The sequence below is a fragment of the Conger conger genome, chromosome 3, assembly GCF_963514075.1.
Source record: "Conger conger chromosome 3, fConCon1.1, whole genome shotgun sequence".
In the NCBI taxonomy this organism is placed as follows: domain Eukaryota; kingdom Metazoa; phylum Chordata; class Actinopteri; order Anguilliformes; family Congridae; genus Conger; species Conger conger.
In genome coordinates, this window is record NC_083762.1 from 49,392,198 (window position 1) to 49,415,535 (window position 23,338).

Below are 23,338 nucleotides of genomic sequence, written 5' to 3' on the forward strand. Positions count from 1 at the left end.
ATTCCATCTGATGGAATAAAGGCCTATTATTCAACACTTTACTCCTGATTTCATAAATTGGATTTTTATTTGTAATTGGACTGATAATTTGTTGACCTGAGAACCCACACCACCACCTGGGAGTATCTTTGCAAGCTTTGTTTACGCACATTCTGATACCAGCTATACCCTCACATTTGCCACCTGGTGGTGGTTCTGTGAAAAGCAAACCCTAAACCACTATGGATTATGGGCAATCTTGCTACAAATGACTTCTCTGTCTGTTACTGGCCGAAATACAACAGAACTGCCCCTACTGTCGGAACCTCGCAATTTTTTTTTCCCGGCCAGCAAAATTCTTACCGCAGAAGCAGCCCGCAAAATGAAACACTGTAAAAGAGCAACCACAGTTCTGGAAAAAGATCTTATTAGATGAAGATTAATTTATATCAGAGTGATGGCAATAGCAACATATGACCAACTCTGACCAACAGATCTAATATACTAAACAAGAAAACATAGATGTAAATAAACAGACAAACAAGGAATCACAAACCATCACAAATTGTTCTCACATGGCAATTAGTAGAGCCGTGGTGGTACAACAGGCTAAGATGCAGTAGAATTGCGTTTGCAGTTCGTTGCAGTTGGACCGGGGTTCGATTCCTGGTCCCAGACTGGGGTTTGATTCCCGGTCCTGCCAAAAGCTAAGTTTGGAGCGGCACAATTTGAAAAGGTAGGCGCCACAAACAGAAATAGCTGCGGAATCTAATATGAATTAAAAAACTAATGGAATGTTCATTTAAAATCATTCAACAATAACTGTTTGCTGCAAACATAGTTCGCTATGAACCTTCGCTGTCTTGATTGCAGCCCTGGTATGAACTATAGTCACTGGGTGTTCCTAACCAAACCTTATCAGTTGTATGTTCTGGGTTGCAACCAATACGTGTATAATATAGACATACCCCAAACATTTCAAAGCATGAATGGCAGCACTTCGTATGGCGTGAGCTCTGGTCATGTTAATGAATACATTTTTAGCTCCTAAAATAGAGAAGTAGCTGAATTGAAATAAGCCTGTTCATTGTAATCTTGGTTGGTAGCCTAGCTGGTTACTTTAGGCTGACTGTACCATAGTGTGGGTGAGGGACAGATATCACCGGATAGCAAGGTGTGGTGTAGTTCTGTTTCAACCTTACTTATTTTGAAACCAATAATCCATGCGAGCTCAGTGTATTGAGTGAGGTGTATTACACAGATGAGAGGATCTGGATGTGAATGTGGTCACTGGTCACACAAGTGTTTGTGATTTATGGTATGTTATTTGAGTGATTTTTATCTGCATTATTGTATTTATGTAAACTGCTTAACCCTCTGGGGCTGGAAGTGTAACCAGTGACACCGACAAGATCAAATCAACTTTCCTTTCTATTTGGATGATTCACTTTATGAGATTTTACCATACAGATGCAACAAACCTAAGAATCTTGACTTCACAATGCACCTATTGACACACAATAGTAATCGTTTTAAAAGTTTTAAATTAGATGAATAAAACCACTGTGATTTCTTAATCTTTACTCATTAATATGTGAGTGAACATAATATTCACATTCAACATGAATTCCAGCCCATGAATAGCCAGGATTCTAAAACTGGGTGTCCTCGCACAATCAATATTAGCATACTGTATCTACATTCGAGAAAAAAGCAGAAATAACTAACTAAATAACTCGCTAAACAGACCTCCAAGAACAAGTGTATTTCTTACGATCATATTGGTAAATACATTGCTGTATTGCAACTTCTCTCTGTGTTCATCTGAATATTCAGTAATGCGCTTTTGTAAGTTACCACCCTGCTCTGAATTTATGAACGATTACATCTCTGCATATTTGCAAGATGTGCATGCTCTACAGAATTACACTACCTTCAGACAATAAACAATAAGCTTAATGTTTTCAGATTTATGTTTAAATAACTTTCATTACAATTATCAATTATTTATTTGTCACTTGTTTTAATTGAGTCAAGAATCAGTTACCTCATCTTATCCTGTGTGATTTAGGCCACATTTTTTAATGTTTCACAGCAAAATGCATACAAGGCTAGTGCCGATTTTGTCTCCTTTCTAGCAGCTGAGTCACTGCAGCTTGCTCCTCCTTCACCGGAGTGCCTGATGCATTTCCTGTGCCAGGTGAGTTCATCCACATGGAGTCCGCCTCTCTATCCCAGCCATGTATCACCCTCCGCACACCACTGGGCACACAGATGAGGTCAGGAGTCAGCTCATGTCATGCGTGGGACAGCACACGAACAGCAAACCAACACATTTTCCAACACATAATTGACATAACATTGCATTGTAAAGATGGGTTGCACATTCTTTTTGTGCCCCAGTTGCTTGAGCTAAGAGTATAGCATTCTTGTCTTAGTCACCAAGTAATTTATGCAAATAAGCAACTGAGATGAGCTCTGAGTCAGCAATCTCCAAGGATAACTTGTGTACTTCCATTTTAGAATAATTTGTTAAAGCCGAATGAAACAATCAGCTGCAAACACCTATAAAATTAGCTTGACAATTTAATTTTGTTTAATGCCCACATATTGGGCAATGGCAGCTATATTTTTTAAATATTTGAACTCATAATTTACCCACAATTGCAGCATATAATAAACAACATGGATAATGATCTATATTTTATGTTCAAACATATAGGAAACTATATACTTTCATTTAAATACATTTACTTTCATGTTTCAATGTTTTTATATATTTTGTTCTGAAAACCATAGCTGCCAAAATTATTGCGACTCAACAGACTCAACAATCTGGTAAGATTTGATAAGAACTGTTAAGCGGAGGAGATTCATTTAATGACTAAGTTATACGTGTGCATACGTGTGTATCTGTGATACAATAAGTTTAAATGTGCAAATGCCCTAGACCAGCTTGAGGGGGGTGTCTGCACATTATCTGTAGCTATAACAGAGTGATCAGTAAACAAAACCAAAATAAAACAAAAAAACAAATACAATTTAGCAATACAATTTTACTTTAATTTAGTTTAAATGACTAATTTTAGTCAGTCTAAATGAACTATATTGTGTCGTTATATCACATCCTGCTTCACTAGAGTATAAAAATAAGGTAACAAGCATGCAAAATTCTCTTGTCAACCATCAGCATAAGACAAGCCAAAGAACAGTCAATTTAGAAGAGACAGATGGTAATTCACAGTCAGGTAATGGGTACCAAAAAATAAATAAACACTTAAACATATCGCTTAGCACTGTAATAAATAATAAAAAGGCATAAAACATATGGAATGGTTGCAAACCTGCCAGGAATGGTTGCAAACCCCCCTGTTATTGTATCATTACCCTATTATGTTTCCCACCTGTTGTCTATTTGTTTAGCCCACATTTCTCCCAAGCCCCTCCTAGATTGTCACCTTCCCTCATGTATTTAAACCTCAGTCTCCGCAATTCTCATTGTCAGAATGCTGATCATATTCAGTGCTGAGATTTAAGTATGCCTGTTTATTGAGATTCTTACGACTTTTACTTCTTTGTTTTGATTTCCGAGTTTGCCTTGTCCTCTTGTTTTGTTGCCCATCTGTTTCTTTGGTTTTTTGATTATTTGCTTCGCCTTTTCAAACCCTTTTGTACCTTCATTTTTGTAACTCCCTGGATTTTGACCTTTGATTGTTTTTTTGACTTTTCTTTTGCATTCTGATTTGGGCATTGACTGTTTATCTCTTGGCTCTGAACCTTGGACTGAATAAACAACGTTTTTCGATTATCCCTTGGTCTGCTTTTGGGTCCTCAGTACCGTACATAACGGACAATCCATACAGAAATTGTTAAGTAAAAACAACCATGTTCCATGACCATCTCAGTCTCCAGACTTAAATCTGTAAGCCCTTAAATTACATTACATTAATGGCATTTGGCAGACGCTCTTATCCAGAGCGACGTATAACAATCGAAAGTACAATTTCAACTGCTACCTGCACAACAAAGATAAGGACCAGGGCCTATTTGATTTAGAAAAATATTTTTTACAAACCGCAACACGCAAATTACATTACATTATTGGCATTTGGCAGACGCTCTTATCCAGAGCGACGTACAACAAAGTGCATACCCATAACCAGGGCTAAGTGTGCTGAAAGACCCTAGAGGGAAGTACAATTTCAATAAGATAAGGACCAGGGCCTTTTTTTAAATTAACAAATAAACAAACAACAAAGCAAAAGTGACCAAACTTAACTATCCAAATACTGCTTACCTAGCCAACTAAAAATACCGAAACACTACGTAAATCACAAAGACAACAATTAAGGTTCACAGGGAGGTAGGGAGGGATAGGGAGAGGTGCTGCTTGAAGAGGTGTGTCTTCAGCTTGTGCTTGAAGGTGGGGAGAGATTCTACAGTTCTGACCTCAACGGGGAATTCGTTCCACCACCGTGGAGCCAGAACAGACAGTAGTCATGAGCGTGAGGTGGAAGTTCGGAGAGGGGGAGGTGCCAAGCGGCCTGTGGAGGCTGAACGAAGAGGTCTGGCAGGGGTGTAGGGTATGATAATTTTTTGGAGGTAAGCTGGGGAAGACACCTTAACTGCTTGGAAGGCTAGCACCAATGTTTAGAATTTGATGCGAGCCATGACATGCAGCCAGTGGAGGGAAGTAAGGAGGGGGGTGACGTGAGTATTTAGGAAGGTTGAAGACCAGACGAGCTGCTGCATTCTGGATAAGTTGGAGGGGTCTGATGGTGGACGCTGGGCAGCCAGCCAAGAGGGAATTGCAGTAGTCCAGGTGGGACAAAACCATCTCTTGGACCAGGAGCTGGGTCGAGTAGGGGGTGAGAAAGGGGCGGATTCTCTGTATGTTGTATAGGAAGAACCTGCATGCAATGTTCTCGGAGAGTGACAGTCTGCTGTCCATCACCACACCGAGGTTCCTTGCACAGTGTGATGGAGTAAGTGTGGTATCTCCTTGGAAAATCTGTAAGCTAACCCAATGATGGCCAATGAATAAACCAAGTTAAGAAGATAGTCGTACCACTCTGACTTCCACTTTATTCCGGTAAGGGCTGACAAAGCATCTCCAAAATAGTGCCTATAAATATACCTTCATTTAATCTGACTCCACTTTAAGAATTTCATTTATATATCAAATTTTAGTAGATTATTTATAATTTACACTTGATTGCTGAAGGAATCCTGTACCGTAACTTGCTCTCTGAACTCTTGTCTACTGATCCTACCGCATGTCACATCGGTCATTATGTGCATCGCAAAGGATGCGACTATTTTAGGTATGGACGTTAGCGCCTCAGGGACCCAACAAGACCAAAATGTGCTATTCCTGTTTTCCACATGAATGAACTGCTAACTTGTAGTGTTCTTCATGAAACAGTGCAGGAATACTTAAAAAATATTGCATCATCACGACTGGTGGAAACTTATGAATAGAATAAAAAACTTACAAACAAAATTATCCAACTGTATATATAATTTTCGCCAAATTATATATACCGTTTGTGATATCAGGACGTGGTATCACACCTCGTCCCGCTACACCACCTAACAATAGGCCTTCTTTGGCATGTCATGTTTAATTGACATTATTTTAATATCTTTGTCATGGTGCCTTAAATTACTTTCCAATCAGGGTTGATTTGCCAGAAGCACCATCAAATTACTGGTATAATTCACTATTTTCTCTGATTAGCTGACGTTTTCAATAAAAGCGCAGCAACAAGCTAAATGCACCCACACAAAACAACATAAGCTATGGTGGAAAAAAAAACAAAGAAGCGGTCCACCAGCTTCACAGCAAACAAAATGGAGATGGACATGGTGCTGAATAAAGAAACATTATTTTCCAGTTTTAGGATTACGGTGTCGAACAAAACAAAGAAAGAACTATGGTTAAACATCGCTCCAGCCCACAGAGAGAGTGGGAAATCGTCAATTTATGAATATCATGGCAACATGTTCAATAAAGTGCAACATGCATTCTTTGAAATGTACAATTTAATTCTTTGCATGAAAACAGTCCTATTAATATGGTATTTTATTAATATTATTAGCCAACTACAACTGTAGAATTATTAGTGTACATATTGTTTAACAGATTGAGATGTAACTAAGAGCAACAGCTGATTTCAGCAGCTTGTGGTCATAACAGTGGTGGCCACTAGCGGAGTGAACTGACAACATTGATAAGGTATAGCTAAGAGTGGTCCAGACCAACCTTACAAAAGTGCTACGGTATACTTAGCTCAGAATGTTTCAGAAAACATGCTGAAATGTTAAGGTAGAGCTTAAGGTATAACTTACGAGCGATGTAGCGTTAAGAAGGCTTCGGGAAATGCAGCCCTGGTACTTTGTTGAATTCTTTGTGCCATTGATCTGAAATCGTCTTCCAATCATAATTCCAATGAGGTTTAGCAAACTCCAGATGATTGGCTTTGTGCACAGTAAGGGCTGTCTTCATGCCACCCTTCCAAAGAGTTTTCGTTTAGACATGGTGACCCCAAGATGCCAGCAATCTCTGTTTATGTATTTCTTGTACCCATTACCAGACTTGTGATGGTCAATTGCCATCTGTCTCTGCTAAAATGAGTTTTTTGGCTGATCGATGACAAAGGGATTTTGCAGGCTTGTTACCTCAATTTATGCTCTAACTAAACAGGAAGTAACAGAATGACACAATATTGTTCCTTTAGACTGAGATTAACTAAATGAACCCATTCAATGCCAGTGTGTTCCAAATGCTAGTGTCCCTGCAGTGCCAAACCAATATAGCTGTAAACATTCTGTCAATTTGCAAATCTCCAATAAAACACATTGGGCCTCATTTATCAAACGTAAATCCATCGGAAATCCCACAAATAATGTGGGTTTTATCAAAATACACTTGCCCCTGCTCCTGGAAGCCTCCCAGTCTGCTGCCTTCTTACCACTACTTCACTCCTTTGACCTCTCTCTGCAGCACTCTCCCCCAACTCACAAGGCTGGAAACCTTCTTGACCTGATCTTTCTGAGGAACTGCTCCTCTTCTAACCCCACTGTTACCCCTTTACACAAGTCCGATCACCACTTCATTTCCTTCTCCATCCCCCTAGCTGCTCTACCTCCCTCCCCTTCTCTCACCCCCACTGTTTCTGTCCGATGTAACCTCCGCTCTCTATCGCCCTCCTCCCTTGCCCCCAGAGTCACCGCTTCCCTCCCTCCTCTTGAATCCTTCTCCAAACTACCCACTGATTCCGCATCTTCCGTGCTGCTTTCCTCTCTCTCCTCAGCCCTTGACTCTCTCTGTCCTCTTGTCTCCCGGCCTGCTCGATCCTCCCCTCCCAGCCCATGGGTTTCTGACCTTCTACGTTCCTCCAGGCCAGGCCTACGTGCAGCTGAGAGGAAGTGGAGGAAATCAAAAGACCCGTCGGACCTGTCTTCCTACCAGTCTCTCCAGGCGGAATTCTCCTCCGCTTACACCACTGCCAAAAGAAATTACTACCAAACAAAAATCCAGAACTCCACTTCTAACCCTCGTCAACTGTTCTCCATTTTCTCCTCTCTCCTCAGCACACCTCCCCCACCATCTCAGTCCTCACTCACTGCTGATGACTTTGCGGTATTTTTTGACGAGAAGATTGCAGATATCCGCAGCACCTTCGCGACCACCACCACTTCTATGCCTGCATCCATTTCTGTGTCTGCCCCCTGTTTCTCCTCTGTCTGTCCCCTTACAGATGCTGATGTGTCTCACCTCCTGCTCTCCCACCGCCCTACTACTTGTGCCCTGGACCCCATCCCCTCAAACCTCTTTCAGGCAATCACGCCTGACATCCTCCCGTTTGTCACCTCCCTTGTTAACTCCTCTCTGTCCTCTGGCTGCTTTCCCACATCATTCAAGAGGGCCTACATCACCCCGCTCCTAAAGAAACCCACTCTTGACCCCTCCTGCATTCAAAACTACCGTCCGGTATCTCTCCTTCCTTTTCTATCCAAATCCATTGAACGAGCCGCCTCCAACCAACTCTCTTCCTTCCTCTCTCAGAATAACCTGCTGGACCCCCACCAGTCCGGCTTCAGACCTGGCCACTCGATGGAGACTGCACTCCTCTCTGTCAACGAGTCCCTTCAGGCTGCACGAGCAACCTCTCTCTCCTCTGTCCTGATCCTTCTTGACCTCTCTGCGGCGTTTGACACGGTCAACCACTCCATCCTCTTAGCCTCCCTGGCATCTACAGGGATCTGTGGCACAGCCTTAGAGTGGATCCAATCTTATCTCTCTGGCCGGTCCTCCCAGGTGTCCTGGGCTGGAGGAGTGTCAACCCCTCGCCCCCCTTGTTACAGGAGTCCCCCAGGGCTCAGTCCTCGGACCCCTCCTCTTCTCCATCTACACAAGATCCCTTGGCCCCGTTATCTCTGCTCATGGCATCTCCTATCATTGTTATGCCGATGACACCCAACTCTTTCTCTCCTTCCCCCCATCAGACACACAGGTCTCTACCCGTATCTCCGCCTGCCTGAGAGACATCCAGAGCTGGATGGGCAACCACCATCTAAAGCTCAACCCAGATAAGACGGAGGTGATCTTCATCCCTGCTTTAACCTCTCCCTTCTCTGATTTCTCCATCTCACTAGGGGATACCACAGTGACCTCATCCCCTAGTGCAAGAAACCTTGGAGTGGTGATGGACAACAGGCTATCCTTCTCCACGAACATCGCTACGGTGACCCGGGCGTGCAGGTTCTTCCTGTACAACATCCGAAGAATCCGACCCTTTCTCACCACCTACTCCACTCAGCTCCTTGTTCAAGCAATGGTCCTGTCCCGCCTGGACTATTGCAATTCTCTGCTGGCTGGCCTTCCAGCATCTGCCATCAGACCCCTACAACTCATCCAGAATGCTGCAGCCCGTCTGGTATTCAATGTTCCCAGACATTCACATGTCACCCCCCTGCTCAGCAACCTCCACTGGCTGTCTGTTATGGCTCGCATCAAATTTAAAACTTTGGTGCTCGCATACCAGGCAGTTAAAGGATCAGCCCCTGTGTATATTCAATCCCTTATCAAGACCTATACACCAACAAGACCCCTCCGTTCTGCCACTTTGTGCTGTCTGGCGCCTCCCCCTCGCCACACCTGCACTTCACGCTCACGACTGCTGTCTGTCCTGGTCCCACGGTGGTGGAATGACCTCCCGGTGAATGTCAGAACGGCAGAGTCTCTGACCTCCTTCAAGCGCAGACTGAAGACCCATCTCTTCAGGCTACACCTTTCCCTCCCCAACTCACAATCACTGTGATTAGCCTTAGACCGTAATGGCACTTATGTATAGATATCGTTACTTGTATAGGCATTGTTGTTTTTATTGGCTGTTGTTGTATTCTAGCTACCAACTGTGGTATGCTAGTTTGAATGTTGATTGTACTCTTCAAGGGTTCTGAATTTCTGTATGTTTACACTAGGACTCGGAACTGTACTGTCCTCTCAGGTCTACTTTTGCACTTGTTCCTGTGATTGATTTTCACTTTGTTGTACGTCGCTCTGGATAAGAGCGTCTGCTAAATGCCACGTAATGTAATGTAATGTAATATTGCGCCACGTGGGTGGTGAACCCTGGAAGGGCCAACGCAACACAGCCACGCAAAAGTTATGCATTGGGAGAGGTATGCGAAGGTGAGAGAGAGAGAGAGAGAGAGAGAGACCAGCCAACGGCTGCTGCACGGACCCTAGGGGCCGGTCCAAACCGGCAACCCCAAAATCCCGGAAGCTGACACCAGACACATGAACCTCGTAACGCCTACTTTGTACTAACTCTGTACTGTGTAGCGCACCAGCGGCAGCTGGGTGCAGCAGCCTCGTCTACTTGCCTCGGCGTACAAAGTGGCAGGCATCTATCTACGGGTGTCCATCGAGGCTGTCTGAGAGCCTGATGAGTGTTTTTGCTGCCTGCCCTCACTTCACAATGTAGGATTCCTCTTGTCCACCCTAGTTCCCTCCATGCGTTTCCTTCCCATTCCTGTCCTCTCCCCAGGTCCCAGTCAGGTAGGAGGTTTGCTTCCCGCCAACATGGCCGGAATATCTCTAACCTGATCTTCCCCCCCAGATCTGCTGGTGTTGCTCTCTATGCGCGGCTGGTGGCCTCTGGAACAAAAAGCAGACTTCATATCAGCCTATACCTCCCACCTCAACCTTGACTTTCTTGCCTTAACAGAAACGTAGCTCTCACAACAGAACACAGCCCCTGGCTGCCCTTTCCTCTGCCTTCTCTTTTTCTCATACACCCAGAACCTCTGGCAGAGGAGGTGGCACAGGTCTCCTAATCTCATCCTCATGGAGATCTAGTGTCTTCTTCTTCATCCTTCTCCTTCTCCTCTTTTGAATTTCATGCGGTTTCTGTTACTTCCCCATGCAAACTCTTTATTATTGTTGTTTATGGCCCCCCGGGTCCTCTGGGGAGCTTCTTGGACAAGATGGACATCCTCCTTAGCTCCTCACCAGACAATGGCACTCCCCTGATCCTCCTGGGTGACTTCAACCTTCAACATTAGTCACCATATGTCACTAGGGCTCCGGGGGGAGGGATGGGGCAGACTAGCTCTCTGTCGCCCAACCGCGGTGGGAGCCCCCTGCCCTGGTCACTCCCCCCAATTTTAATTGCACGTCAGTCAGAGACACACTCCACCCACACCACATATCACACTAGGGCCTTGGGAGGCGGACAGGGATAGTTGGCCAGCGTTTAGGCCCCTGCACCATGACTGTCCTCCCAATTTGTTTTTTTAATGCTCCATAGACATCCACACAGCCCACAACTCACACAATCACACATACACACTACACGCTCACACCTAGCGCCCACACTGGGGGAGGAGCGGTGGGGGCCGGTGGGGGGGGCTGGTGGGTGCCGGCGGTGGGCGTCCCCGCGCTCCCCGGGCCCCCCCCCCTCGCCCCCCCGCTCCCCCGCTCCCCGCCCCGCCCGTCTCTGCGGGGCCTGGGGGTTTGCCGTCTGGGCGCCGCGGGGGGCGCCGCCTCGCCCGCCTGGGGGCCGGGGCTCCGGTGGGCGCTGCTGCGACGCGCGTGGGGGGGGCCCGGCTTGTTGTGGTGGGCTGTTGTGCCCATGGGCCCCGCGCACCGGGGGGTGGCGTTCCCGTCTGCCTGCCCCCGCCGCCGGCCCCGCGTGGTCGGGCTTGTGGCCGCCTGGGGGCAGGGGCCCCGGGACCCGGCCGGGGTGTGCGCGGGGGGCCCGATGCTTGGGGGCCACTGGTTGGCGGGGCCAGCCGCGCCCTGTCGCGCCCCTCATCCACCAACGTTCCACAGGAAGTGACAAACCTGCTCACGCCCACGTACATGCGCGTATACACACATACCACTTTAGTGAATATTTGGTTCATCTTGATGCTAACCTCTTCTCTTGTTACAGCCAAGTCTTTAGTGTTGTAGTTGTCTTTGTACTGTCTTGAACGTATGTCTTGTTATGTTTGGTGTCTCTCCCCATCACTTGTGTCCCCCTCCCTTCCCCTCTCCTATGCCACTCCCCCCCCCCCCCCCCCTCCCCCTCCCCCTCCGGCCCCCCTCAATCTGCGGCGTGGGGGAGGAGAGCAGTAACAGCCTACTCAGGGAAGAAGACGAAGACGAAGACGAAGACTTGCTACTCCACCCCCCCACCCCCCCATCTCATATCCCATCCCCATATGCCTAAATAAAGTATGAAATAAGCAACAGGGGGAACATCTGACACCTCTGGAAGAATACAAGGGTACCAATACTCCCCTGTTATAGATCAAACTGGCCCCAAAACACACGGCACCCAGATCAATTATACTGCTTGCCCAAGATACCGGGGACAAAAAAAAAAAAAAAAAAAAATCTTCCTGTTGGCCGCCTTTGGTACAGTCAACCATGAGATTCTGCTCTCATCGCTGACTGGGATGGGTGTCACAGGATCTGTACTGGCATGGTTTTCCTCTCTGGTCGTTCCTACCAGGTGACTTGGAGGGGCTCAGTCTCTGACCCTCACCCCCTACAAACCCGCAGGGCTCAGTTCTCTTCTCTCTATACACCATGTCTCTTGGTAGAGATAACATATCTCTTCCCATGGCTTTTCTTACCATTCTTACGCCGATGACACCCAACTCTTTCTTTCCTTCCCCCCCAATACCCAGGTCACCACACAGATCTCTGCCTGCTTGGCTGATATCTCTGTGTGGATGACTTCCCACCACCTGAAGCTTAACCTGGCCAAGACTGAGCTTCTTTACATCCCCTCCAACAATCAACCTCTCACTCACTGTTGAGGACTTTGTAGTGTCCTCCTCCCATACGGCAAAGAATCTTGGAGTGACTCTTGATAACAGCCTCACCCTGGCTCCACAAGTATCCTCCACTGCCAGAACCTGCAGGTTCTTCCTCTACAATATACGCCGCATCCGTCATCTCCTGACGGAGAACGCCACCCAGCTCCTAGTCCAGGAGCTCGTCATTTCCCGCCTGGATTACTGCAACTCCCTCCTAGCCGGTCTCCCAGCTTGTGCCATCAAGCCCCTCCAGCTGGTCCAGAATGCTGCAGCCCGCCTGATCACCAGTCAGCCCAGGTTGGCTCATTCACCCCACTTCTCATTGGCCTCCACTGGCTTCCTATTGCCGCACGCATCCGATTCAAGGCCCTAGTGTTGGCATTTCAGGCTGCTAAGGGGACTGCCCCACCTTACATCCAATCCTTAATCACTCCCTACTCCCCAGCTAGACCACTCCGGTCTGCCAGCTCTGGTCACCTTATAGTTCCCTCACTACAAGCACCTGGCGGTCGCTGCACGTTCACGCCTGTTTTCCATTCTGGTTCCTCAGTGGTGGAATGACTTGCCTACCACTGTCAGGACAGCAGGATTCCTCCCCCTATTTCGACGCAGACTGAAAACACACCTTTTCAAACTGTACCTTAGTCCTACCTCCTGATCCCCCCCTTTCCGATATCCCTATCCCTCTTGTCTAACCCAAAAAAAAAAATTGGAATTGCATTTATGATGACTGTATGTTTAGAACAGCACTTCATGTGTATTTTACTAGTTATGGATGTGTTGCTTTAACTTGTGGAAGAACCTATGCACTTGTAAGTCGCTTTGGATTAAAAGCGTCTGCCAAATGACTAAAATGCACAGTACTGTACGTATAAAATATAACATTTATTTTATTTTGAGTGGCTAAATTATTCTAATATGCCAATTGGATTCACAATTATACATATTATATAAAAACGCAATAGGATTCAACATTAAAAGGGGTGATTCATTCCAGAAATCCTGATTAATTAATGCTTAAGTGGAGTTGAATATAAATTCCATAAAACTGGAATTTTACATCGGCATGGTGTAGCCTACTACGCCTACGAAACAATGAACTAAATGGTGAGTTCAAGTTCAAGTTACACCAGCGAACATCATGGTATGCTACAGAAGTGGCATGTGGCTGATTTCTTTACAAGTTAAATTTTTTGCCTCACATTTTTTTTTTTTTTTAGATATTTTTTAGGCCTTTTTCAGCTTTATTGGACAGTATATAGTATAGAGAGACAGGAAGAATGGGAGCGAGAGAGAGGGGAAGACATGCGACAAATGTCGGACGGTCGGATTCGAACCGCCGACGTCGCGGCTCACAATGAGCATGCGGTCAGTGCTCTACAGGCTGCGCCACCGAGACACCCCTTGCCTCACATTTAATGTTGTGACGTGAACTGTTTTTCCCAGTCGGAAGGTGCTAATTATAAAAAATTATTAAAAATGCTTTAAACTGTCTATACCCAACAAATACCCAAGTCCAGTCATACTTCCTATTGGTCCTTCTTTGCTGGTGCACCAGCTGTAGCTTTGCAAATGAAGTGGTGATGAAAATGATGTCCAGTCCCCTCCAAAAGTATTGGAACAGCAAGGCTAATTCCTTTGTTTCTGCAATACACTGAATACATTTTGGGTTAAGATAAAAAGATGAATAGGAGACGAGTTCAGAATTTCAGGTTTTATTTCCTGGTATTTACACCTAGATGTGTTGAACTACTTAGCACCTTTGGTATCAGGCCACCCAATTTTTAGGTGAGCAAAAGTATTGGAACAGAGAGTATTTAAGTAAATGAAAGTAAATAACAATATTTGGTAGCATGTCCCTTGCTTGCTATTAATAACTGTATAAAACCTGCAATCCATTGACATCACCAAACTGTTGCATTCTTCTTTTGTGATGCTTTTCCAGACTTTTACTGCCATCTCTTTCAGGTGTTGTTTGGGGGTTTTCCCCTTCAATCTCCTCTTCAGGTGGTGAAATGCATGCTCAATAGGGATCAGGTCTGGTGATTGACTTGGCCAGTCTAAAACCTTTCACTTTTTCTCCCTCATAAAGTTCTTTGTTGTGTTGCCAGTGTGTTTTGGGTCATTGTCTGCATGCTGAAGTTCCTACCAATTAGTTTGGACGCATTTCTCTGTAAATTGGCAGACAGAATGTTTTCGTAGACTTCTGAATTCATCCTGCTGCTACCTTCAATAAAGATTAGCGAGGCCACTCCAGAAGCAGCCATGCAAGCCCAAGCCATGACACTTCCTCCACTGTGCTTCACAGATGAGCTTGTATGTTTTGGATCACAAGTAGATCCCTTCTTTCTCCACAATAGGCCTTTCTATCACTTTGTTAGAGGTTAATCTCAGTCCATAAAACTCTGTTCCAGAACTTTTATGGCTCATGTCTGTACTTCTTTGCAAATTGTACTCTCGCCTTCCAATTCTTACTACCGATGAGTGGTTTGCATCTTGTGATATAGCCTTTATATTGCTGCTCTCTAAGTCTTCTTCGAATGGTTGATTGAGATACCTTCACCCCGGCCCTGTGGAGATGGTTTGTAACTGACTGATGTTTTGGGGTTTCACTTCACAGCTCTCACAATGTTTCTGTAATGAACTGCTGTTGTTTTCCTTGGTCGGCCTGTTCGATGTCTGTTGTGCAGTATGCTAGCGGTTTCTTTCTTTTTCAGGACATTCCAAGTTGTTGTCAAAGCTATTCTCAATGCAGAGAGGCATTGAGTGTTGTCCGTATCCAAAATGTGTAAGAAATGTTGCCCTCTAAGTTGCCTTCATTTGACTGATTTTGAAGGCTGCATCGATGTATCCTTCACTGGAATGGATATCCCATAATTCTTCGCGATTAACTTTTTGCTTCTTACATCAGTTAGATTAATGGTGGCTGAAAACAGCGGCAGAGTTTGCAAAGAATTGTAAAAGAGCTCGTCCACAAGTGTAAAGTACACAACGAGTTCGATATTTTGTTTTAGTTATACTTTTTCAACAACATTTTAATGGCGGCTGAAAACAGCGGCAGAGTTCGCAAAGAACTGTAAAAGAGCTTGTCCACAAGTGCAAGTACACAGTTTGATATTTTGTCTTAGTGATACTTTTTGAATACACAGCCTGACAGCAATGAAATTATCTTATCAGTACAGTACAGTGTGATGCAACAATCGTAAAAGACGGCCATTATCACACAGTGTGCAGCCAGCATTAGTCTAGCTTGCCAACCTAATTCCCCTGAAATAACGTGAATGTTGTGAGCAAAACTTCAGTATGAATAAAAGTTTTCACTGTTTACACGTTTGGTTGACATTAGACGGCCTCCACACTGTAAACTGGTATTTCTGTCAGTTTAACTTGTTCACTGCCACTGGCTATCCCACAAAATTGTATTTAAAATTGTTAGGGGTACCGATAATTTTGGCTCCCATGGTTTTTAGAAAAAAACTACATGATTTAATAAAAAACATGAAAACATGAGAGGAAATGTATTAGAATAAAAGTATACGGCTGTAGTTTTACCATATATTTGAACATATACACTCACCGAGCACTTTATTAGGAACATTATTACACCTACTTATTCATGTCATTATCTAATCAGCCAACTGAGTGGCAGTAGTGCAATGCATACAATCATGTCAGCCAGACTGGCTGACAGGAAGGTGACAGTAACGCAAATAACCACACATTACAACTGTGGTATGCAGAAGAGCATCTCTGAACACAACATAAATAAAAAATTAAAAAATAAACATTTTAAAACTACAAATACTACAACACTTCTGTCATGAGTATTATCACAATTTCAGAGTAAACTGAGATCTCATCTTACTTTACAGACATCTCGAGTGCCTCAGCGCCGAATTGCAATTGTCCAGGGCCTTTATCCTGAAGTGTAGATAACATCTGAAATGGAATTTCATCCCAGAGAATATGCAGGATATCAAACAGTCCATTACGTCATTGCTTTTTGTCAGTACATTACAGTGAGTACAAACAGTGTGCAAAATAAACAATGTAGTTTACATTGTAGTTTAGCATCTCAGAGCAACAACTGAGTGTATAAGACCAGCATAGTGCAGAGTATGGCAAAAGAGTGTATGTGGCCAGGTCCATGCCTCCGATACATGTTTCAAAAATGTAAAATGTTTTCAGTGTATCGTCAAGTTTAAATACAGAATGAGAGCTACACAAAGAGGTATCACTTGGTAAGATTCAGTAAATATTTATGAATGTTGCATTTTTGAAAAACAGTTTTGAGAAAACTGGCTTTAAAGATTAATAGACCCGGACCAATTGTATTGTATCCCTCCATTATCACGTAACTTCAAAACACTGAAAACTGCTCTCCTGACTGAGATTTCAGAATAATGCCCACAAATTAGCCTTCATCTACAGATAATTACTTCTTGCCAGGTAGCTATCCCACAATACCTTGCATATGAATGCTTGGCGTAAACTAACACTCTTGTTTGCCTACCTCTCTACTACCCTACCTATCAGCAGTAAAATCATAAGTTGGTAGCTGAATGGAGCAAACTATACTGTGTTGAGGGATATAAAACAGTACCTATTTCGACTGTAGTAGATTGATTAGGTAGCTACCTTGCATCATATGAATCAAACAATGATTGAAAAAAGCACCAAAAAGTACCTGCATGGCTACTCTTATCCTACGGTGTTAGGATTCCATCAACAAACACTGATTATTAGATAATGAGTTATCCAACATGTGCAAATCCAATGTGTCATTATACAACAATATATACGCCGTATCCGTCATCTCCTGACGGAGAAAGCCACCCAGCTCCTAGTCCAGGCGCTCGTCATTTCCCGCCTGGATTACTGCAACTCCCTCCTAGCCGGTCTCCCAGCTTGTGCCATCAAGCCCCTCCAGCTGGTCTAGAATGCTGCAGCCCGCCAGATCACCAGTCAGCCCAGGTCAGCTCATGTCACCCCGCTCCTCATTGGCCTCCACTGGCTTCCTATTGCCGCACGCATCCGATTCAAGGCCCTAGTGTTGGCATTTCAGGCTGCTCAGGGGACTGCCCCACCTTACATACAATCCTTAATCACTCCCTACTCCCCAGCTAGACCACTCCGGTCTGCCAGCTCTGGTCGTCTTATGGTTCCCTCTCTACGTGCACCTGGCGGGCGAGCTGCACGTTCGCGCCTGTTTTCCATTCTGGTTCCTCAGTGGTGGAATGACTTGCCTACCTCTGTCAGGACAGCAGAATCCCTCCCCCTATTTCGACGCAGACTAAAAACACACCTTTTCAAACTGTACCTTAGTCCTCCCTCCTGATTTCCCCCGCCCCCCTTTCTGATATCCCTATCCCTCTTGTCTAACCACCCCAAAAAAAAAAAAATTACACACTTCATGTGTATTTTACTAGTTATGGATGTGATGCTTTAACTTGTGGAAGAACCTATGCACTTGTAAGTTGCTTTGGATTAAAAGCGTCTGCTAAATGACAAAAATGTAAATGTAATACTAAAGTGCACACTTGTCGAAAGGCAGCATGTAGTACCTACCCTAGGTACAGGAATCACTCCTACATGATACAAAGTTTCACAAGCAGACCAACTGTATGATATTGTTCCACAATGTTCCACTGTATCGTTCTGTGAAGTGTCATTTGGAAGGACAACCATTTAATCTCATACTACTGTATTTGTTTTCTAAAATAAAAGGCACAGTTGCATGCCCATATTTCAGCCCTTTCTATGACTAACTTATAATCTGGATCGCTTTCATTGAACAAGGTAACTGTATGAATTAAATGCCATACCGTAACCGAGTGATGTACACAGGACAGAATGTCAATTTTCAAATAAGTGTCAGTGAAAGACGCTGGCTAAAAATACTTTGAGCATTCCTGCTTGCATGAAAAAAAATAGCTCGCTGTGCTATCCAAATTTATTGTTACCATTTCTGCTACATTTATAATAGGCTAATCATTGTAGTGTATGCAACTTTGATTGCCTATATCCTTATTGTTATCTTAAAGGTTATTGTTCTACTTGTGACGATAGCCCACCTAGTAGCCAGCACAAGGATTGGATTTTGTGTGTGACCATTGTCTCATATTTCTCCACTTTGACTCTCGCCTAGTCCCTTTTGGTTGGCTTGTTCTCTCTTCCCTGTGAAATGGCTGAGAGCTCGACATGTATCTGAAGCTCGTGTCGGGTCACATATTTCACATGCAAATGATAATTCCAAGCATGCCCAGAATGTGTACTAAAGTGGTAGAGAGGTCCCCTGCGTCCAGATTGAGATTATCCAGTCAATGCTAAGAAGTCTTGGACCAGCCAGCTACTGCACTGGTGCTGGTGCAAGAAAATCTTCACTATACAGTACCTCACAGCTCTGGTCTGTTCTGCTGAAACAAACGGACTGGTCTGGTCTGGCCTGTACTCATATATACACACTGCTGTTCCCTCTCTCCCCATTCACCTGGTTGTCCAGTTGGCCTTTCTTGCCTGTAAAGAAGCTATTCACAGGTGGCATGGCCTCCTTTGCCTTCATTACAATGGCCAGATTGTCCTCTGTGTCAGCCAATTTCTTATGCACAGCCTCCAGCTCCTGATCCCGCACTCTCAAGACCTGCTGCTGACTCCTGAGCACACAGAGGGCACCTGGAGTTAGCTTCTTCCATGAGTTATGACTGAAAGTAACACTCATCCTTTTAATGCTACTCCACACACTTTAACAGTAAGATTGAGTCTTACTTTGTTGATTGTTCGATTTCCTCAACTGTGAGTTGCAAACGTCCAATAACTTTCTCCTAAAACACAATTAAATCACAAATGGCAAAATAGAACAGGACTGGCCAACTGGACAGTGTGATGTGGTGATGTGGTGATGTGATGTAGGGGGCAGCCTGCAGCATAGTGGTTAAGGTGCATGACTGGGACCCGCAAGGTGGGTGGTTTGATCTCCAGTGTAGCCACAATAAGATCCGCACAGCTGTTGGGCCCTTGAGCAAGGCCCTTAACCCTGCATTGCTTCAGGGGAGGATTGTCTCCTGCTTAGTCTAATCAACGGTACGTCGCTCTGAATAAGAGCGTCTGACAAATGCCATTAATAATAAATAAAAATATTTGGTTAAAAGTAGTGAGATGTTAGTTTGTACCAAGGAAATATAGTTTGTATTGAGTTTATATTCATGTAGTGTTGTGATGCTGCAGTTGTTACAGTAAGCTGTGGCCTATGACAATTGCAACATACTATTGCATTTCAACTTGAAATGCATAACATCCATAATATTGACTGGACCTAACAGACTAGTTGCTTGCTGCAATGCCAGTTTAACATTACTTTGTGCTGAATAATAGTGCAGCACAATGAGTGTCAGGCCTGACTTTGGAGGACAGGAGCTTCTTGGTGTTAGAACATTCAGTGAAAAGGTCCCGGAGCTTCCTGTGGAACATCTCGCATTCATGGTTGGACCCATCAAGCTTGATCTGCAAGGCCTGGTGAGGGAATGAGCATTGAGAATTAACACACAGAAAAATACTTTCAAGGCCACACTCTGGGAAATATCAAGAGTCTTTCATTGGTTTCATTCTTTAGCAATGTTTGCAGCTACAAAGTGGACCCAAATAGCTGATGCTTAGCTGGTTAATTTGTAAATGATACAAGTTGATATGTTGAGTTGGATCCTACTCTTGTGTTCTACTGAGCAGGCACTTCCCATATCTTTCCCACTCACCTGATTCTCCATCTTGGCCTTTTCAAGGTCATTTTTTAGGTCAGTGGTCTCTTCCAACACAGCCTCTTTCTCACTGATGACTGCAGCCAGATCCTCCTCCATTTTGGAGAATTTCCTTTGAACATATTCCAGCTCCCAGTCACCTTTGTTCATAGCCTGCTGCTGATTCCTGCAAAGTAGAAATAATTGAATGTATAGAGCAGTGTTACTGCTGTCAGAATATAAGCACACTGCTGAGTCCACAAAAACTTTATTGCACCATAGTAGACTGGGCAGTATGCAAATATCAGTGCCCCAGTACATGCAGTGACCCAAGACAGCGGGACAGAAGAGTTAATGGAACATTGCCTACAACATGCTTTTTGCTGTAAAGTTTTCAATCAAAGGAGGTCTATCTCAGCCATTCCAATTAGACGCCTGGGATCTGAGTCTGAAATGCTTTGTGATATTTATTCTGTGTGAAAAGTGTAATACAAAAACTGGAATGTGTACTGAATTGTGCAATTTTAATGGGGCTTTACTTAAAACCTTTGCGGTGGCTTGGGTCGAAGCTGGGAAAAAAGCACTCCTCCCAATCAAATGTTAATAAAATAAGCATTTCTTAACTCTTTTTCAATCCAGAAAATGTGTTTGAAAGTTAAGATTCTCGCTGAGGCCAACACAAGCATTATTCCACTGTGTTTACATTGGATTTATTTTTATGATATATTGAACAGATCTCGGCATACAGTCCCCTCCAATAGTACTGGAACAGCAAGGCCAATTTCTTCGTTTTTGTAATACACTGAATAAATTTGGGGTTGAGATAAAAAGATGAACAGGAGACAAGAGTTCAGAATTTCAGCTTGTATTTCCTTGTATGTACACCTAGATGTGTTAAACTACTTAGAACAAAATGACGGAATTTAGCGAGGGCCGAAGGTATTTGCGTGCTTGTTCTTCTGGGGTTGCTGGAAGAATATTAGGAGGGTTAAATATTAGTGGCTGCTATGCGGAGAGTCTAGATCAGCCAATAAATAAACCACAATACAAAGACAGTGGTACCACTCTGCCTTCCACTCTCTACTGGTCCGGGCTGACCAAGAATCTCCACAATAGGGCCAATACATTCACCTTCGTTGTCTGACTCCATTTGAATAATAATTTTGATTAGTTATCTACCTTTGGTAGATGTCTTATTTATAATTTTGACTTGATCGCTATGGCAATCCTGTACTGAGAGTTACTCTTCTGAACAGTCTTCTGCTGGTTCCACCGCATGTCACATCGCGCATTATGTGCACGTCTCACGAGCTGGCTAGATATCTGCAGTCATTTCAGAGGTCGCAGCAATAGCTACTTTTGGGTATGTCTGTTTGCAGCTCATGGACCCAAGAAGACCAACATTAGCTACGACTGTTCTCGACATGAATGAACTACCACGCTGAGGCGAGTGATTTACCGACAGAGGTCTACGGGTGCAATACGCCATGATACATTAAGTGTAAATTTACGTCCTCCCTAGACCAACTCTAGGGGGTAACCAAGCATTCCCTGTGTAACATTGAGTGTCAGTAAGCGAAACCACACAGATCAAGTTTAAACATTTTATTTGACCAGGCAGGGTACGTACTTAATCACATTGAAATTCCAAATAAAATATACATAAAAGTACTCCAAAAGAAACCAAATCACGGATTCTTAAAAAGTCATACCTGGTAATAAAAGCTACATATGAGGGTCTGGCTACTGACACCCTGTATATAGAAGTTACGTGCACGGTGTGCAGGGGAGCCTGATTGCATCCTTTACAGGGGGTTCAGGAAGACAGCTGTTTTGGGAACAATGCATGAGTTTTTCCCCCACAGGCTCCTGCCCGTATGGGTGCTGAGAAGATGGGGGCTAACGGTATATGCTCCTGGGGTTAAATTACTTTACAGCCACATATTGCCACCCTATCAGAGTGATAATACCAGATTTTAATCATTCCCGCCTTACAATAGCACCTTTGGTATTAGACCACCCAATTTTTATGTGAGCAGAAGTATTGGAACAGAGCGTATTTAACTAAATTAAAGTAAATACACATATTTGGTAGCATATCCCTTGCTTGCAGTAACTGCATCAAGCCTGCAACCCATTGATGTCACCAAACTGTTGCATTCTTCTTTTGTGATACTTTTCATGTTTTTACTGCCACCTCTTTCAATTCTCTGTGATGCCACTGACTGATGTTTTGGGGGTTTTCTTCAAAGCTCTCACAATGTTTCTGTCATCAACTGCTGTTGTTTTCCTTGGATGACCAGTTCAGTGCACAGTACGCTAGCCATCTCTTTTTTAAGCTATCAAAAACTAGTAAATAGGCTACACTGCACATGTGTTAATCTAAAATAATGAAGCATACAAATTAAATCAATAAAGAATGAATAACAACATATTAGCTACTCCAGGTATACTACTGCTCATTTTGCCATGTTTTTTTGCAATAATTTCTATGCATGTCATTCTGATTAATAGGCTATGTTCCAATATACACTCACCAAGAACTTTATTAGGTATGTATTAGACTTATTTTCTACTGCTGTAACCTATCCACTTACAGTTATGATGCGTTGTGTGTTCAGAGATGCTCTTCTGCATACCACTGCTGTAATGTCTTGTTATTTGCGTTACTGTCACCTTCTGGTCAGCTTTGACCAGTCTGGACATTCTCCTCTGACGTCTCTCATTAACACGTTCTGTCTACAGAACTGCTGCTCACTGGATTTTTTATTGTTTTTGCACCATTCTATGCAAACTCTAGAGACTAGTGTAAAAATCATGCGAAAATCCCAGGAATACTCAACCCCCATTCTGAGAGCTAATGTATTGAAATATAATTACTTTCCACTGTTTGAACATAACATAGGTTGTGATCTTGTGTTTTAAATGCTATTAATTGCTCGCCCTGTGTTATCTATATAGCTGAATAAATAATCAATAATTTCAAAAATTTCCTATCATCTCAAGACCACCCAGGCAGATCCCTGAGGCCCTCTTTTGAGGCAGACCTTGTTGAGAACCACTGGGCTATTTCATTACTCATTACATCCTATGAACCTTCCACTGGTTGTGACCTCATGGCGACATTCAATAAACTGTGCTATCCCACTGTCTTGGCTCACTCTACATGTACTGGGAATCAGATATTTGTGTGCTGATGAAATTTTGTACAGTCTACAATACACTTAACAGTCTATGATACATGACAGTATCGTACCCAGTAAACTCAGCATTGTACTGCTCACTGTACTGCAGAAGTAAAGTTTGAT

The 23,338-nt window shown here is 43.8% G+C and overlaps 1 protein-coding gene across 1 annotated transcript in view; it reads right to left on the reverse strand.

The window, feature by feature from the left end:
* Window positions 1-1,899: 1,899 nt before the first annotated feature.
* LOC133124977 (tropomyosin-like) overlaps window positions 1,900-23,338 on the reverse strand; it is a 40,326-nt gene continuing 18,887 nt past the window's right edge. Inside the window, exons 8-13 of the mRNA XM_061236615.1 lie at window positions 20,049-20,217; window positions 19,699-19,809; window positions 19,066-19,121; window positions 18,791-18,953; window positions 16,166-16,239; window positions 1,900-2,241 (exon numbers count right to left, since the gene is read on the reverse strand). Of these exons, the coding sequence (XP_061092599.1) occupies window positions 2,091-2,241; window positions 16,166-16,239; window positions 18,791-18,953; window positions 19,066-19,121; window positions 19,699-19,809; window positions 20,049-20,217 (724 nt within the window). The 3' untranslated portion in view covers window positions 1,900-2,090. The remainder of the gene's footprint in view (window positions 2,242-16,165; window positions 16,240-18,790; window positions 18,954-19,065; window positions 19,122-19,698; window positions 19,810-20,048; window positions 20,218-23,338) is intronic.